Source organism: Dunckerocampus dactyliophorus, chromosome 9 (genome assembly GCF_027744805.1).
Source record: "Dunckerocampus dactyliophorus isolate RoL2022-P2 chromosome 9, RoL_Ddac_1.1, whole genome shotgun sequence".
NCBI classification, from domain to species: domain Eukaryota; kingdom Metazoa; phylum Chordata; class Actinopteri; order Syngnathiformes; family Syngnathidae; genus Dunckerocampus; species Dunckerocampus dactyliophorus.
This window is the reverse complement of record NC_072827.1, coordinates 23,501,431-23,514,210: the sequence shown is the minus strand read 5'-3', so window position 1 is coordinate 23,514,210 and position 12,780 is coordinate 23,501,431. Positions and strand designations below refer to the sequence as shown.

At 38.8% G+C, this 12,780-nt stretch overlaps 3 protein-coding genes across 8 annotated transcripts; 1 reads left to right on the top strand and 2 right to left on the bottom strand.

The window, feature by feature from the left end:
• Positions 1–444: 444 nt before the first annotated feature.
• On the bottom strand, positions 445–5,415 carry mitd1 (MIT, microtubule interacting and transport, domain containing 1). Of its 4 annotated transcripts, none has more exons than XM_054787120.1 (8): positions 5,387–5,415; positions 3,386–3,508; positions 3,206–3,307; positions 3,004–3,140; positions 2,794–2,880; positions 1,633–1,745; positions 815–875; positions 445–741 (listed from the first exon to the last, which is right to left on the bottom strand). In XM_054787120.1, the coding sequence occupies exons 2-8, from the start codon at positions 3,504–3,506 to the stop codon at positions 646–648; spliced, it is 717 nt and encodes a 238-aa protein (XP_054643095.1). In that variant the 5' UTR covers positions 3,507–3,508; positions 5,387–5,415; the 3' UTR covers positions 445–645. The 4 variants fall into 4 exon arrangements, with proteins under 4 accessions (XP_054643095.1, XP_054643092.1, XP_054643093.1 ...); XM_054787117.1 differs by lacking the exon at positions 5,387–5,415 and adding an exon at positions 4,012–4,125; XM_054787118.1 differs by lacking the exon at positions 5,387–5,415 and adding an exon at positions 4,012–4,125 and having other exon boundaries at positions 2,830–2,880.
• Positions 4,119–8,465, top strand: mrpl30 (mitochondrial ribosomal protein L30). Of its 3 annotated transcripts, none has more exons than XM_054787124.1 (6): positions 4,119–4,217; positions 5,763–5,907; positions 6,030–6,113; positions 6,840–6,986; positions 7,101–7,174; positions 8,265–8,465. In XM_054787124.1, exons 2-6 carry the CDS (start codon positions 5,848–5,850, stop codon positions 8,395–8,397), a joined length of 498 nt encoding a protein of 165 aa, XP_054643099.1. In that variant the 5' UTR covers positions 4,119–4,217; positions 5,763–5,847; the 3' UTR covers positions 8,398–8,465. The 3 variants fall into 3 exon arrangements, with proteins under 3 accessions (XP_054643099.1, XP_054643097.1, XP_054643100.1); XM_054787122.1 differs by lacking the exon at positions 4,119–4,217 and adding an exon at positions 5,601–5,689; XM_054787125.1 differs by lacking the exons at positions 4,119–4,217; positions 6,030–6,113 and having other exon boundaries at positions 5,605–5,907.
• Positions 7,608–12,768, bottom strand: txndc9 (thioredoxin domain containing 9). The gene is made up of 5 exons (XM_054787121.1): positions 12,615–12,768; positions 11,602–11,795; positions 11,002–11,120; positions 10,657–10,911; positions 7,608–9,084 (listed from the first exon to the last, which is right to left on the bottom strand). The coding sequence occupies exons 2-5, from the start codon at positions 11,773–11,775 to the stop codon at positions 8,967–8,969; spliced, it is 666 nt and encodes a 221-aa protein (XP_054643096.1). The 5' UTR covers positions 11,776–11,795; positions 12,615–12,768; the 3' UTR covers positions 7,608–8,966.
• Positions 12,769–12,780: the final 12 nt, after the last annotated feature.

Genomic DNA, 12,780 nt, shown 5'->3' with positions numbered 1-12,780 from the left:
GGCACACGGGGGCAGCAGCCTAAGCAGGGAGGGCAAGACTTCCCTTGACTGCATTTGACTGCAGGTTGTTTTGTTTTTGGAATCATTTTCCATTTTCAGTTTTAGAACACTCTTCCTTTGGAATTTGTGTCAATTTCCTATCCATACATAGGAGGCATACTTTAGATGTACTGATTCGATAAGGCCACCTTTAGGAAACTTCGAGTATCATTTGTGTATGTCATTACCGGGCTGAGTGCCTTGGTTTACACATTTCACATTTTTGTGTGTTATTTTTTTGCATGATCTGCATCGTTCTACCTTTAAAAATTTCTGTATTTATGTAATAAAACAGTAATTTTACACGACTGAAGTGTAGACGTGCACTGAATTGGCATAAAATATGAATAACAATAGTACAAATAAGAATAATACATTCATTCTACATTGCTCCAAAGACATTCAAATAATAAAGACATTTTATTACAATACTTCGCCAACAGATAAAAACAACTAACCACCACCCAGTTTCCCACTTTCAAGAGCATCCAATGAAAAAATATCTCAACAGATATTGTAAAATTTGTATAGGAGATGACATTATTGTTACACATTACAACTGTTAAGACAGATCAATATGACATTTTAAAAATGAGGATGTCTTCCTCATAGGGTTTTGGTGTGTTTTGTGTGGAAAATGTCTATTGTGGTCTCGTAGCACTGCCTCAGGTCATGGTCACAATATCCAACGGAGAATCGTCCCTGTGAGTCGGTCAGAGGTCACTTTAAAGTGCAAATTATGAATATGTAAAATATTAAATGTATGAAAACTCACTTTGGGTCTTTTGAAGTAATCCAGCCCTCTTCCAATTTTGATGATCCAACCGTTATCAAACCTGGAAGTATTTCCATTTTAAATCAATGCCACCAGTCTAGTGTTGAACCTCAAAAATGTTGGGAAAAACACGTGAGTCCATCACAGAAGGGTAGCGGTGAAAGCAGTACACGCGTCTCTGTCCTGGCTGCTCAGTACAGTATGGCTAAAGCAACAACAAACTGACTGTAATGACAAGAGTCTCCTCCCAGGTACACGCACTAGTCCCCTTCAGGACGCTTCTCAATGTGTCATCACAATTAATGGTGAGTACTGAATTTCCCGTTTTTAAAATAGTTTTAACATACATAGCTTAACTTCCTTTTACACTTGCACGACAGTTAGGAATGTTAAAAAGTGTGACTCCGTTTCAGCAAGTGTTCCTCCACACTTCCTTAAACAACGCCACTTCATAACACTTTTTGTTTGCTTTGTGTCATTGCTAGTTTTAATATCAACAGAAGTGAACTTGTTTTTACACATGCATGACACTTAAGAAAGTTAAACAAGGGCAATGCATGAAGTGGACTCGCCTTCAGCAAGCCTCTTTCTATACACTTCCTGAAATATGTCGACAATCGTAAAACAAACATTGCCATCCAGTTAATAAAGGTTTTATGACTGTGACGGTTTGACTCAAAAGCGATTTAAATCAGTCAATTTACATGATTTCCTATGGGGAATTTTGTTTGAATGCAAAAATTGTACCACCGTACTTTCCTTCACAATACACACCATTGATGAAGCGTGTGTGTCGTGTACGTGTGAGGCTGCTGTACCTGATTTCCCTGTCATGGATGGTGGAAGAGTACTGCAGGTCCAGAGCGACACCATGAGCATTGAGGCTGTCCTTCAGCTCGGCCAGAGCGCTTCTCTGTTGGCTAGCGTCAGCCTGCAGAAGTGTATGTTGATGGGAGGGATGGGAAATAACTCCAAAATTCTATGACTGTGTCAGAACTACCACCAAAAGGAGTATAATAAATCATTAGGAGTTGATCAACTTTGATAGATCTATAAAGTCCAGATGCAGAAAGAAGTAAATGGGTCCGTTTTTCTCATACCAACTGTTGCTGACTACTGTCCTCTGTGTGAGTAATATCACTTGATCAATCCTTTTCTAACATTCCACATTCCAAAATAGGAAATAACAGTATGTACGATTTGTGCTGATATCACATTGATATTCAAGGCAGCAATATCGGTATCGAATCGGAAGTGAAAAGTCTCGAATCACAAGATCTCACAGGATTAAAACATGCCAAGGTTTCCCGTTCAGAAAAAAAACTTTCGCACAAGCACTAGGTCCGGGACGATAATAAATAGATTAATCACACATTAAATTAAAATCACCTCGATAATTTTGCCGGCCTCAATATATTGACATGTGCATGCGTGTCTGTTTTCCTCATCTCCCGCCTCCAAACGGGTCGGACGAGGGTTCACTGGTTTTAGCACCTGGGCGTGAACTGGTGTGAGCCCTCTTCTCAGACATACAGTCTCTTTGTCTCGGTGGGTGGAGGCGGAGGCGGGGCCGGTAGCATACACACAGAGTGCAGAAGAGTGTAGCCTCGTGAGATGCAATGCAAAGTAACGTAGCAGAAATTAAACTAGTAGCAAGTACTGCATGGACAAGCACTATTCTAGTTCAACTGGGATCTACTGTATACTTTTCTTTCAATATATTACAATATTATATTATATATAACATTATAATATATTATATTATTAATTCCAAGTTGAAGTTACCAAATATGATTCTTGCCCATACAATCATGATTAAACACTTATCTCATAAACTCCTGTTGATGCCGACTCTCCCTGTCTTTTCCCTGCGGTGTGGGAAGGAAACCCCACAAGTTTCCAGGGAACCCGTGATTGAATATGCCAATTTTTTTTCTCTGCCTAACAACAAGCCTTTGTGACAAAAGAGAAAGACCTACTTCGTCTGATGATGTGAGGAGATGGATGGTTTTCACCTTGCAGGGCGCTTTGAGCAACATCTCGCAGAACCTCAGGATGTTGTACAGCTGCGGCGCACACAAACACACACTTTGTGTATGAGTGCTTTGTGTTGATGTTGTCAAAAAACCCAAAATATCAGACACAACAACATGCAGTACCTACAGTAAGTGTAATTTCTTTTGTCTGACCTGGTGAGTGTTACGTATGTATGGGTCTTCCACCCAGACTTCTGTGAGTGTGCCGCTGATGTATGGCTTGAAAACGGCTTCATAGCTGTAACCTGTGGCATCCTCTGCTATCTTGATCTGCTCGTGGTACTTCCCGTCTGAAGACCAAGACATCAACAATAGGCATATTTGACTGTTGGTTCGTACATTTTATGATATCTACCTTCTTTCATTTGGTTCACATGCGCTTTGATTTGCTCTGCCCTGTCAATGTAGCCCTTGATCTTCTCCCTGTAGTGTCCTTTCTTGGACTCATCGTTCACGGCTGCTGACAAGACAGACATGATTTTAGAAAATGTGTCCACATATATGCATGTGGCCAAAACACAGATGATGCGGAGACCTTTCAAGACGTCTATAAGCAGCTGGACACCCTCTTGATAGCAGACAAGAGACTCCAGGAAGCGGCCACTCTGGTCCAACTCCACCGCCCTCTTCAGTACAGAGACGGCAGACGTCTCCATGCCTGACAGATGATTTTGAGTCATGTTTCCGAGTCTGATGTCACTGCTTACAATAATCTTAACGTAGATACATAACGGTGGTGATATCAGATGAATAGACCGTCACTGTCAACATAATTACGTGTCTCCTCTCTGGTTTGCCAGGGGTACGCCGCCAAAATAAATCCCCTCGGAAACGTTATCATTGCATTCAGTTCTGTTGTTACACGCAAGCTAAATTGTGGCACGAAAACCCACCAAAGCTTACGCCAATACTATATTATGTACTTGTACTGTTTTACATTTTTAATAGAAGGCGTAGAATATATAAAATGAGACGAAAGTAGCTGTAAGCATAGCGAAATGTGATCCCCCGGAACATTCGTGGCTGCGTTTACCGTATTTCGAACAGTTACATGGAAACTAAATTGTAATTTCTAAATAATATTAAAGCACGTGGTAAATGTTTTTATTAAATCATTGTAAAATTTAAAAATATACGTATTTATATTGTTTTTTACCGTACCATTTTGTATGAAAATGTAGAAAAGGCACTTCTGACGCGTCTCTTCTTCGATAGGCATGATATTACATGACACAGCAGGTGGCAGCATAGACGAAGAAGACGAAGAAGACGAAGAAGACGAAGAAGACGAAGAAGACGAAGAAGACGAAGAAGACGAAGAAGACGAAGAAGACGAGGAAGACGAGGAAGAAGACGACTTTTACTGGGTACATTCACTGAGCTGTATAATATAGCTGGATAGCTCATACGTCGCACGCCGGAGTGCAAGCCGCTGAAGCCAAAGAGACGCCATCTTACTACTCACATCGCGACTACATTGGCACATCGTACATAGTGTACAAAGCAGATGAAGAGGCTCGCAGAACATCTATATTTTAAATTAAAAAGCGGGGAGATTCTCCCATTCCTTCAAGTAACGCAACCTTCTTCCCTTAAAAACGATTTGACACGTTATTGTCTATCTTTTGGCTATATTAAATGTACTTTCCCCCTTCCAATTTTCATTGCCTTTGGGACAAAATTCTACTCTGCACCCTGGCTCAGCACTCCCATATAGCAATGCATAGTTTTACTCCTCTAGAAAGAGATTTTAATTTTAACTGCATATCCCATCCCATATCCCATGTCATGATCCTTTACTTTTTTTCTTACTTTAATACAATTCACTATGCTCTCGTCTGTACAAAATATGAATCATAAAAGAGAGTGACTTTGGACAAGTTTTAAAATTATTTAACATTTTGCTGATTTTTATTTTTTTGTTTGTGTTATGAAATACAAATAACCTCTTTTCTGATATAGAAATATATTTGAACAAAACCCACAGGAATAATATGTGATAACCATAATGTGTAATAACCATAAACACATACACCCACACACACACAGAAAAAACAACACTGAAACAAAACCATATGCTTTGGGTAAGACAATACGTTGTTTGCAATCTCAAACATACCGGTATGCATGTTCAGTAATATTATTTTCCAGAACATATCATATGAATGAATCGTTTTACGTCAGTCATTCAGCAAAAAAAAAAATTGTTTATCCAAATGAAGGGTCATGCCGGGTCTATTGTATGCAAACTGGCTTGCTAACTGCACTGAATACAATGCCTGGTAACCATCATGGAAGCACTGAGATTCTCCCATTCCTTCAAGTAACGCAACTTCGTCCCTTAAAAAAATACATATATCATGATACAACAAAAAAGTATGTAATTTCCTCTTAGCTATTATAGAGCTATATAAACGTATCAATTCTGGACATACATTTATTCAGAGGAATTTTATACGATCGAAAATATCTGAGAGATGGACAGTGTAAAACCCTTGAATTATCAATCATAAATCTACATTTCAATCATACGTACACGTGGAATGTTCGTCCACCGCCTTTGAACTGGCGATTTGTGCTGTTAATAGCTGCACATGCAGGCATCTTAAGTCAAAATTTGTGTCCAATCCGAATTAATAAAAATAAGTTCACCACGAATGCAAAAGCTTTCCCGAGAAGTGTTTCTTGCGAGTAGCAATATGGCGGCCGTTTGCCTTCACAAGTCATCGCCAATGAGCTATCCAGATATATTATACAGATCAGTGGGTACATTTCCGGCTCCGGTTTACAATCGGCTCAACGGTGGACAATCATGTGTCTTTTGTTGTTTTCCTTTTAGGTATTTGAGTCATTATTTAGTAAAATACTGTATCAACGTATGTTATTTTGCTTTTATTTTCATACTATTAAAGGACGCTGGAGTTTATACACACATTTACGCTGTTTTTGACGCCGTAACCTTGGCCTGCATGTGGGTCAGATAACACCAGTGAATGGATGTATTACGGAATTAAATACAACATGTCAGCACTCGCTTTAAAGTCGTCAACAGTCAAGGTAAGAACATTGCTGGGGTGGACAAAAACGCCATGTTTGATCAAAATACTTAAAACTTGATATTGGAAAGCGTTTTTGACACAACGACCATGCTAACATTGGGAAAATGTCTCTGTGGACAGACGCTAACAGCAGCCGCACTTTCGCGTTGTCTCACGTTTGTGTCTTCACGCAGCAAGTTTGGCAAAGCAAGAATTCCGCAAGAGGTAAAAACTTAAAAACTATGTATATACTGTATATAGTCATTACTGTACTGTATATACAGTGTATGTGTGTGCGTGTATACACATACAGTATATACCAGAGGTGGGAGCAAGTCGGTATTTGCAAGTCTCAAGTCTCCAGTAAAGATGTCCAATCAAGTTTCAAGACCGAAGTCATAGGCTTGAAATTTTTGAGTCCTTGCAAATAAAATTCAGTTGTAACAATGCGACAAATATTACATTTTAAATTGGACAAATACAGTAAATTAACTTTGAATTGTTTTGTTTTTTTTTTTTTTATAAAATAAGACCAGTGGTGACACGACTTGGAGAAAAAGAGTGCTGACATAGCATTCAGGATTTAGTCATTGCAAGGAAATTTAATCCACACGTTTGTTCTTAAACCTGATTGGATGTCAATAGATACATTCAATGAGACAGATTCAAAGGGAAAATATGTTGTCTTGCTGGAAATGACATAACGATCATGTTAGTTGAATACTTTCAATTGGGACACGTTTTACTCTTAACACATTAACTTAAAATCAAGTATTCTCAAGTCATCAGACTTGTCAAAGTCGACTTGCAAGTCTTTTATGATATTGTCAAGTCGTGTCCAAGTCGCGTCACTTCAATTCACAGCTCTGGTATATACTATATATTTCTTCAAATATTCAGTCTACTTGTAGTGCTCTTTAACACTTTTTTTTGGGGGGGGGGGTCGTTCAGATATTTGCAGAGCGGTCACAAGAACATGAGAAGTACGGCGGTGACCCTAACCAGCCGCACAAACTGCACATAGTGACCAGAGTTAGAAGTGTGGTGAGAAGGCCATACTGGGAGAAAGACATGGTCAAGAGTTTTGGCCTTGAAAAGGTGAGGCAGTTCCTCCGATAACCTTTTTTTTTTTTTTTTTTAACTTCCTAAGGCACCAAAAGCAGATATATAAAAAAATACCCGCCTTGTGACATGCAGTGTTGTCTTATGTAGGCAAATGTCCCTGTCATCCACAAGAACATACCTGCGGTCAACAACCAACTAAAGTTCATCAAACATCTTATCAGGTAAGACACGACATTTGAAGTGACTTAAGATATATTTGCAGCAGTGTGACAGCCATTGGCATTTATGAACAAAATGTTCAATGCGTTAGGACAGACACTCATTTGATAATGTTCAATTTGCTTTCTTTTAAACTTATTTTCTCATTCGATGCCCTCCAATTTTTTTTTTTTTACTTTTGTCCTACAATTTTGCTCATTTACATTTTGTATTTTTATATTAAGATGCCTGTCAGTTTAGTTCAATGTATATATTTTTAGTAGATGCTCAACTGTTGAATAAAATTTTATTACATTCCCCCACTTTTTCACGTTTGCATTAATGCTCTAGGCATTTTTCATTGTTTTAGTATTGATGCCCTACAATTTATATATATATATATATATATATATATATGTTATAGTTATGTACACATTTTTATTAGACACCGGTTTATTATGCCTTAAAGTCGTGTTGAGTTAATTACTTTCATTACAATTTTGAGTCGGAAGTGTCATTAATTCATAACTGAAGAATGAGGACCTATCATAAACCATCCTCTTCATTGATTTGACTGCACCAGCACATCACCAAGATCACAATTGTCTGTCACAATACAGTTAATTGATCATAAATATTAACAAAGGAAAGCATGTCGGTGACAGCTGCAATCGAACCTGTGACCCAAAGTTTAAGAAAAAAAAAAACTACACTTGCACTGCGGTCTGCATCACTACGACACTGTACAGTGAGTTTATTCCAGTAGCGACATCAACACTTTTACTTAACATCTTACCTCACTTAGGACTTGTTCTGGATTGTACTTGCATTAGTGCAGTGGTTCTCGGTTATTTTGTCAGGAATGTGTCCGTGTAAAATACACGGGCCTGGATCGCTCCACTTTTGCACAGTAGAACAATATGACCACGAATATATATGCACACAAAGCTGAGAACCGGATTTGACAAGGCAAGTTGATAACCACCCCGTTGCGGTAACAGAATTTAAGATTTGTTGAGCTGCATCATGAGCACAAAGCCTGGGTTTGTTGAACCACTTTTGCAGTACAGGCCTCTGACCTTGTACTCGTGTCTTGTACGTGTGTCCCTTCAGAATCGAGCCACTGAGGACTCCGTACGGACTTCCTGCCGAGCAGGACATGGCCGACTCCTATATCAACAGCAAAGGGGAGCTGATTGTTCGACGCTTGCTTCAGTCTGTCGACACCAAGGCCATAAAGTCTTAGATTATAAAGATGCTAGTAGTTACACCTGGTGGATCCATAAAACATAAATTAAAACATCTGACAGCAAATGTAGTGTCTAAGATTCCATGAAGAGTCCTACAACACATTTGTTTTCAACCTCAGCTCGTAGTCAACCAGGGATTTTTTTATTTTTATTTTTTAAGTAAGAACTCTTCAATTTTGACAAGATGTTTTTGAGTTGTCAGGTGCTCATTCCATTACACAACTGCCACAACTTTATATACAATTGTTTTAAGGAATTCAGTCTCCATTGGTCAAACTTCCTACACGGAAATGAGTAAAAATGTTCTAAAGATGTCAAGAGGAATAACTTAGTCACCAAACAAAGCCACAAATTAACATCAGAGTAAGAATAGTAGAGAGCAGCTCAGTATTCATGAGCTACGCAGTCTTCCACATAAGTCATGTTCTTGTCTAATAATGAAAGCAAGCAGACATCCTGTCACCAAAGACAAATCAGTCATCTAACATGGAGACTTCAGGGCTGACTATGACTATAAAAACGAGGTAGCCCAGAGAAGAGAAACCAGACATCTGTCAGATGTTCCTCAGTCGTCGTCATCAGAGTCTGTGTCATAGCCCCGCCCTCGGATGCTTTTCTTCTCCACCTTGGTGAACTTGGAGTGTGACTTCTGTGTGGCTGTAGGTGGCTCCATCAGGTTACCACTACGACAAAAAAGTTACAATTCCCTCAGAAATTGTGTGTGAACAAAATGATATGATAGTTCCTAAGCTAAAAGGCCCAATAATGAAATGAACTGAGGAATATCATCAAAAACACTATTGCCATTTATAGGAACAAGAATCATAATTGGTCATTATGTCAAAATGCACACTTCACTAGAACACAGTCAAACCATGTGATTTCCCACAGCCAACCAGCAATAAAAAGTCATTTGAAAAAATGTTTTTAAAAAAATGTTATATTTTTAGAATGTGATGCTAAACATAATACCAATGACTTAAAAGTCTTATAACATACTACAATATTTTCTGGTATTTAACATTTAAAATTTATATAACATATATATCTTAGTGCCCTATAAAGCCAAATCTTTTTTTTGTGGTCATAACATTTTTAAAATAAGTAAAAAAAAAAAAAGAAAAAAAAAGTATATAATAAAATGAAAGTATATTTGATTAGTATTATTTTAGTTAAATTAACAGACATGATTTAAAATTAATCATCAAAAGGTATGGAAAAAATCTTTACAATAATTTTCTGGGTAATTAATTTTTTTTTTTTATAGTGGGCAGGAGTGAAAAAAAGATAAAAAAGATATTGTACCGTACCTATGACAATGCAATCATCTGGATAAATCTATAAAACAATTTTTTTCTTCAATCCAGAAAAAGCAAGATTTTGGGAAAATGGACCTCTTTGTGGCTGTGAAGATTACTGTTATCATATTAGTGGGGTTTTCCTGCACACTCCAAATGAATTTCTCTCACTGTTCAAAAGAAATATTTTTGACAAACCACACAACCAGCTGAGTGGGGGCGCACAGGAAGTGGCGTCGGGGTTCGGAGTTGTTATAGCTTGCCCTGAGTTACGGCTGCAACAGTAGCCCGTGTTAGGGATTACTGTGCCTGTTGTGAGAATTCAAACCTGGAATAAACGCCGTTGCTCCGGTGAGCAAGTCTAGTGCTTCCGAACATTTCATTAACATTACTGACACCTAGTAGCCAGTGTAGAATACCACATATCAAAGCATCTTTGAATGCTCATGTGTGCTGGAGCCTATGACTTTGGGTGAGAAGCGGGGTACACCCTGGACTGGTCACCAGCCAATCGCAGGGCACACATATAACCAACCAACCTTTCACTCTCGCATTCATAAGGACATTTTAGAGTCGCCAATCAACCTAACATGCATGTTTTTGGAATGCGAGAGGAAACCGGAATACCGGAGAGAACACGCAAACGCCACACAGAGATGCTCAATCTCGATTCAAACCCAGATCGTCCACATCTCCTGTGTGGCTAACATGCTAACGACCAGCCCAGCATGCGGCCTAATTACAGCCTATTATTACACTTCATGAAGCCATTTTCATGCTTTAAAATTCTTACTAGATATAAAATTTGATTCAATGCGAATATTTTTGGACTAATAGGCTGTATTCAACCACAAAACAGCGATTATTAATATCTTTTTGAAAATGAGTTTTAAGAATGAAGCTGCAAAATCTCAGCGTGAAGTGGGCATTACTGTGGTGGTAAATGAGAGTACAGACCTGTAGTTTATAACATCGGCACAGCCAAGTCGCCACTCCAGCATCTCTGTGCTGAACTCGTCTGTGTTACCCAGGTCGGTGAATCCGACCACGTAGTCCTTTGATTTCCCATCAATGAGCAGCGCCAGGGTAGGGATGACTTTAATGCGCAGCCGCTCTGTGAGGAAGGGCGCCTTTTCCACGTTGAGTTTGATGAATTTGGTCTCCACATGTTTCTTTGCCAGAAGGGACAAGTGTTTGTCCAGGATCTTACATCTACAGTGTATATGTTGACAGAGATAAAAGTCAACCTCTTCATTGTTGACTAGTTTCATACTGTAAGTGCACAATAAAAAGTGATGTCACCTGAAGGTAGAATTTCTGTAGAAATGGCAGACGACGTTCTTGCTCTCTTTGACCTCGCTGAAGAATTCCTTCTCACTCGGAATTTCACGATACTCTCCATGACCTTTAGATAACCATTCCTGAGACACAAAACATAAAAATATTGTCACTGTATATGTGCAGGGCAAAAGTGACGCGAAACTTGAAGGACGAGTCAAATGCATCGGCCATATTTCCCCTTGTGGTGGCTAATGGTCTTCAGGTAACAAAACTGCAGAGCGTTCCAGACATTCCTCATCAGTGTCATTTTTCCCAATCCCTGTTTTTTGGCTATGTTGAAATGTTTGGGAGATTTCACTCTGGATCACTTGTAAACTTAAGCTTTACAGATGCCATGTCTGCTCTGCGGGCGGCAAAGACATCTTCCACCACATGTCATCATCCTAAATGTAATTATAGCACTCAACTGGTGCCACCTGATTTTTTTTTTCCCCAAAGGGGGAAAAGTAGACATTTACGTACTTTGAGGTGCGTTACCGATTTCAGCTATTAGTTGGTGCACTGTGTCTATTATATATGACAAGTAGTTAAACATGCGTAAAACACACACACAAAACACACCTGTTTCTGTTTCTGCGCTTTTTTCAGCGCATCTAATCGTCTTTCTCTCATTCTCTCAAAATCATCTTCATCCATTTCATTGAGTTTGGTCAACTCCGCATCCACTTGGTCCTCTACCAGCTTGGCGGACTGCACCAGAACCTTTGTGATGTTCTCGATCATGTCGTTGGCCATGTTTTACTGCTCGGTGTGAACTGGAAGCGACAAGTGTTGGCTGAGACACGATACAAGTAATAAGAAGTAATAACACACAAAGTACAGTTTAAGAACTATTAGAAAGCAAATAAACCCCAAAGTGTCCAAACTTTTTCTGCCGAAGGACACATGGAAAAGCTAAAGGATGCGATGGCCATTTTGATACTTTCTATTTAATAATAAAAAAAAAAATTGAAATGTTTTTAAAGGCAAAACTTTGGGTTAGCTTTGTGTTTTAGGTGACAAAGACTATTAACACCTATTACTGCCTTTTTCTCTTTTTTCCCTCGTTATTGTTGTTTTTCTTGTTTAATATAATTTCTAGAATGTGCTGCAGGCCGCAAATTCAAATAAAGTAAAAAATAAATAAAGTAAAACACGACTATTGATTAAACACTATGACAATTGATTTTAATTGAACCACGACAGCGTTTACCTAAGTAACTGTCAACGATCAAGACAAAGTCAATAGCTGACTGGACACGCCTCAACCACAGCGGCTACCCAATGTTTGACGTATTTCGCTTCCACCATAAATAAGTATACTTGCTAGATAAACCAAAAGTCATAAAAATGTTGAATTGTTCCCTTAAAAGCGGGAAAATCATGCACTATGTAAGTTAACCGTTAGCCGGTGCTGGCTAGCTAAAGCTAAGTAGCTAGCATTAGCGTAGCGCGTTCGAAATGTAAACGGAAACGAGTCAAAGCCAGATATTGACCCAGTCATTTTCAAATATGTGGCATAAATGCAAAACGTAATTGTATATGCGTTTGACTTATAGAAAACATACACATTCCCACCCGTGTCTGCTCGTTACCTGATAGTCGCGGAGGCAGAAAGACTAACGTGTAACGGAAGTAATGTCAAAGCGTGGCGGAAAAGCCAATGCGGAAGTGTCTTGTAGGTTGAATATTGAATAAACACTATTTTATGACAAGAAACGTCACTTCGAATCATTTCCTTGTCTTTTATTCTCTATCGGT

Bases quoted from the DNA above. Each gene is read 5' to 3' on its own strand.
- mitd1 (XM_054787117.1), bottom strand. From the start codon at position 4,099: ATGCTGCCACCTGCTGTGTCATGTAATATCATGCCTATCGAAGAAGAG. The intron at 3,509-4,011 runs GTACGGTAAAAA...ATCATCTGTCAG, and splicing joins CTACATTTTCATACAAAATG to GCATGGAGACGTCTGCCGTC. The intron at 876-1,632 runs GTACAGCAGCCT...AAATACTTCCAG, and splicing joins ATCCATGACAGGGAAATCAG to GTTTGATAACGGTTGGATCA.
- mrpl30 (XM_054787124.1), top strand. From the start codon at position 5,848: ATGTATTACGGAATTAAATACAACATGTCAGCACTCGCTTTAAAGTCG. The intron at 6,114-6,839 runs GTAAAAACTTAA...GGGGTCGTTCAG, and splicing joins AAGCAAGAATTCCGCAAGAG to ATATTTGCAGAGCGGTCACA. The intron at 7,175-8,264 runs GTAAGACACGAC...GTGTCCCTTCAG, and splicing joins TTCATCAAACATCTTATCAG to AATCGAGCCACTGAGGACTC.
- txndc9 (XM_054787121.1), bottom strand. From the start codon at position 11,775: ATGGCCAACGACATGATCGAGAACATCACAAAGGTTCTGGTGCAGTCC. The intron at 10,912-11,001 runs GTGACATCACTT...TATACACTGTAG, and splicing joins TACAGAAATTCTACCTTCAG to ATGTAAGATCCTGGACAAAC. The intron at 9,085-10,656 runs GTCTGTACTCTC...TTTTTGTCGTAG, and splicing joins GCCGATGTTATAAACTACAG to TGGTAACCTGATGGAGCCAC.